This window comes from Lathyrus oleraceus, chromosome 5 (genome assembly GCF_024323335.1).
Source record: "Lathyrus oleraceus cultivar Zhongwan6 chromosome 5, CAAS_Psat_ZW6_1.0, whole genome shotgun sequence".
NCBI lineage: Eukaryota > Viridiplantae > Streptophyta > Magnoliopsida > Fabales > Fabaceae > Lathyrus > Lathyrus oleraceus.
The window spans coordinates 3,387,304-3,392,025 of NC_066583.1; the positions used below are offsets into that span (position 1 = coordinate 3,387,304).

General features: G+C 31.2%; 1 protein-coding gene across 1 annotated transcript; it reads right to left on the reverse strand.

Annotated features, from left to right (window-relative positions):
• Window positions 1-3,107: 3,107 nt before the first annotated feature.
• On the reverse strand, window positions 3,108-4,437 carry LOC127081269 (uncharacterized). Its single transcript, XM_051021538.1, has one exon. It carries the CDS (start codon window positions 4,302-4,304, stop codon window positions 3,264-3,266), a length of 1,041 nt encoding a protein of 346 aa, XP_050877495.1. The 5' UTR covers window positions 4,305-4,437; the 3' UTR covers window positions 3,108-3,263.
• Between the last annotated feature and the right edge of the window lie 285 nt (window positions 4,438-4,722).

A 4,722-nucleotide genomic window follows, 5' to 3' on the forward strand; every position in this document is an offset into this window, starting at 1 on the left:
TAATATTTAAATATCTCTATTTAATTCAAATAAATCAAACCAACTCAATATACACACCAAGTTAATTAATTCCATTATTCCTTATATCTCATATCACTAAATAATTAATTAACACACCAATTAATTAATATAATCAATTTTTTTATACTACCTAACAACCAATTAATTAATTAATACTCTAAATAAATAAAATAAAATATAATAATAATAATATAATAATTAAATACTAAAAATCGGGTTGTTAGAATCCTCGTTTGTCTAGAGACAAAAATTCAATCAAACTATAATATTAATCTAAAGCTAAAGGCATCATATTGTTATTAAATGAGAAACTTTCTAGAATCATGATACATTAATAAGCAAGGTAGACATATATGAAGCATTTGAATCGAATATGGATGATGATTTACTAAAACCAATATGATTGAATACAGTCCCTCAATGGTTGAAGCAAAAATATATATTCACATTATAATTGATGAAGCAAGAATTGCACAAATATGAATAATAACGAATAACAACGGAAATAATGAAATTTGTTTGTTGAGGCCGAATGCAACAGAAAATCACGGCTACTTGAATGATGTGCTTAGACATATTAGAAGAATTTTAAAACCATGTGGATAATGTATGCCTAAAACCAAGATGATTGAATATAGTCCCTCAATGCTTGAAACAAGATTAAGCATTCACATTCTATTTGAAAATCATGGCTACTTTAATTATGTGCTTAGACATATTAGAAGCATTTGAATGGCATATGGGCAATGAATGAATAAAGTCAAGATTTTTTAATACAGTCCCTCAAAGCTTGAAGCCAATATTAGATATTCGCATTGTAATTATTAGGCAATAATTTCATAAGTATGAATAATAACAAATAACCATGATCATAATAATGTTATTGTTGTTCTGAATGGAGTATCATTAGAGTTTATTATTCATGATTTAACATGTTTTAGTTATAGTGCAACAATGTATCACATAGATGATTGAGAAATACATAATTGCTTCATTAGTTGTCTTAAATCATGAGTTGATATACCAACATACGATATACATTCCTTGTCCCAGAAGACGAAATTACGAATCATGCTTTCATGCTTAACCTCTATTTTAATTTTAAACATGTGTTAATCAACATGATATTTAGTTAGATACAACACACAGTTAGGAGTGCATAATATAACATTGAATAAGTAACAATGGACATGGTTACTTGGTGATTAAGGGAGTTTTGTTGTCGAAAAAATTACATTCAAATGGGAAGCCAAGTGTTTTGTTGGTCTTTTTACATGTTGGACAAAGTTTATAATACCGGCCAAAACGATTAGCCTTGAACCTCTTAGTCATACCAATTATATTGTAGAAAGTTTTCTATGAAAAACATAAGGAAACAATTCGAATGATTCAAAGATATATGATCATAAATTCTTATGGCAAAAATGATGCTATGAACCACTAAGTCATAGTCTAGAAAAATGAAGTCATTGTTGTGTAAGATAAATAACTTACATGTTAAAGACAATTTATCCCCAAAATTGTTTTAACATACTTAACAGAGGAGAAAGACCCCTCTTTAAATGCTCTTAATGAATCCGAATTGAGTGAGAGTGTTTGCGAAATGACTGAATATGGATTTCACTATCTAAATGTGGAAGGGGGGCAACCAATATAAAAAGTAAGGATAATGTTCAGAAAGGTTAGGATAATGAGAAATATACTTTGACTTGAATTCAATCACTCGAGGATGGTCAATATTGATAAGAGTTTAGATTCATTCCAAGCATTAGAAAGGTTGAGCTTTCGAGTGGCTACAACCATGAACAAAAAACCATGTGAAATAATTAATAACATAACAATGATTGGAACTCAGTAGCATGTGAAATAAAAAGGCTTACTTGAACTTTGACGACACCACAAAATGAGTAAGTATGACAACCGGTGGTCCATTATCATTTGTGTAAGCCAAAATTTGGTTAGCATATGACTCCCAAAGTGTTAGATCAATTCAACTCCATTAATTAACAAACAAAAACCATAAAACATTAAAACTATATAAGTTATTATTGTAACAGTACTACATTATGCATAAGTTCAAATGAAGTGTAATAAACCATTCATCGGACAAAATAAGGTTGACGCACGTCTTTTTTCCCGCTCCTACAACTTGGGTTTTCACAACTTCGTGGAGAACACCAATGACATTTGCATAATAAAAGAATGACAGGTGAAATATTAATTGAAAATAACATGACATATAGGGAAAATAACGATATTAGTAATTATCGTATAAATGATCAACTTCGAAATCTCCATTTAAAAAATCTGCAAACTGCTTGAATTTGAATTTATGATGTGAATCTCTAGGATGTCTTTGGCTGTAACATCGGTTCCACCATAAAAAAAACAGTTTGAACTTATTGTCCCAGAGTTTCAATAGAAGGTCATTCATCAAAGATTCTCCATTATAAACCATATACGTTTGATGCTCTTGTAAGATCTACTTCCAGACATCAAGTTCTCGATATCGGGTTACGACATGGATTTGATCACCCTAACAAAAAAAATATTTAGTCATCCTTAATTAAAACTTGTAAAAATAATAGACAACATAACAAGTTCAAAAATAAAACTTTGGTACCTTATATAATAATGTCAAGATGTTGTTGTTCATTGCATTCCTTTAAGATCCACAAACAACACAAACGTGTATAAACATTAAAAAAAAATTATGCTAAATTTGAGTTTTGTTTGTGATTTAATTTGGGATCTTTTTTCTTGATATGATTAAAATATTTTTCAAGTTATAAGTTTCAACCAAATAATTATCAAAGAAAAATATTTTTTATATAAATAGCATTTGAAAATAATATAAATGAGGTGGATTAATATAAAACACGTGTCTAGTGTTGAATGGACCACTCAATGTTCTCAATGAATTCCTACCAATCCGAATCCTCAATGAGAATTATAATTTATAACCACAGCTTTCTCTACTAACTTACCAAATAAATAGTGTGTGTGACTAGTGGATTAAATTGTAACCACAATTTACTCCATCAGTGTAGGAAAATGAAAGAATATAATGTTGAAGCAAATTCGAATATGCAACAATATCTCACGTCTTGATTCATGTATATTCAATCAAACATAGCATGTTGTAGTTTAAATTTACAATCAAACAAACATTTACAAACCAGCAAATCCAAATCCAGAACCATACAATACAACAAAACAAAAGAACATAACAGATTCATAATTCATGTTTTTCCTTCAATCCTAGCATAAGTCAAACCAGCACAAGCATCAACGAAATCCTCATCAATAAAATCAGTAGAAAAAACCTGAATCCTATCTGCATAACCTTTCTCAAAACACTGAGCAATAAACAATCTAGCATATCCATGAATCCTTCTCGTAACAGGTTTCACACACAATACTGGATTATCCGCCACCGGAGTCACCGTATTCTCCACCCTGTAAAAATATTTCCTCGCCGTAACAGGTTGTTGCTCACTCAAATTCTTCAAATTTCCGTCAAATTTCGTTGATGGAAGATCTGTATTAATCCAATTATCCTTCAAAAACCCCGCACTCCATAAACTACTCCCCGCTTTCGGTTGCGCCGATTTCCGCGGCTTCCATACACATATAATCCTCTTAGGCAACAACTCCGAAACAGTTTTTCCGAAAACATTATCATCCTGATGAATCAACAACTCACCTAAATTCTCCTCGAGATACTTCTCGAACTCAGGTGGATCTTCATGACCAAACTCAGTTCTGATCTCGAGAATTATAATCTCAGACTCAGTTTCCGACAGAAACCTTTTAACATCTTTCACGACCACATCGACGTTATAAGTAACAAGAATTCCATGACACACGCGACGGTCTTGTTGAACACGAATATCTAACACGCGCGTTCCTCTCACAAGCTGGTTATAGATTGATAAAGATTGACATTGAGCAAAAGGACGAGTGATGAGTGGGAAACCGATTTTGTTGGTTGCAGAATCATGTGTTCCTGGCCAAACGATTTGGTTGACGTGGAGTTTCTCTGGATTGAGATCTTTCATCCAGTTTTTTCTATCGGAAGGGTGATATTCGGAGCCGGGGTATTGTTCTCCGGAGGTTTTCAGATCGGTTAGAGCTTTCTTTTCGGTGTGGATTGTTTTTCTTCTTTCAGCTTGTTTTGAGAGATGAGAACCCATTATCACTGTTGTTGAAAATGTGTTTTCTTTCTTGTTCCTTTTATTCTTATGCTTTTTCTTCTTGTAGCTGGACTTTGCTGTTAACATAAAAAGGTTCGATTAAAGTTATTAAATTTGTTGTCAATAATAAAATAATACTTTATTTAAAACACTGTTTTTATTAGTTATAACTTTATAACAAGAGATGTGGAAGCTTCTATTTTTATTTTTATTTTGAATTTTTCGGGTTATGAATTTAGAGCCTCTATTACTCAGATATCTTTTTAAAATGGGTGGATGTTAGTTGAATCATTAGGCATTATTAGTAGTGAGTCATAATTGATCAACATTTTTTAGTGGTCCACTTGTATGTGCCGTCCAAACTTCTCTCTCTTAATCCTTGTTTATTTCGTTTTCTTGTACTAATTGTCATCATCAATTGTTTTTGTTTTGATAAAGTGTCATGTTCAATTGTTGTTATACTATATCTTTTGTTAAATAATTTTCTTCAATTGAATGTATAACA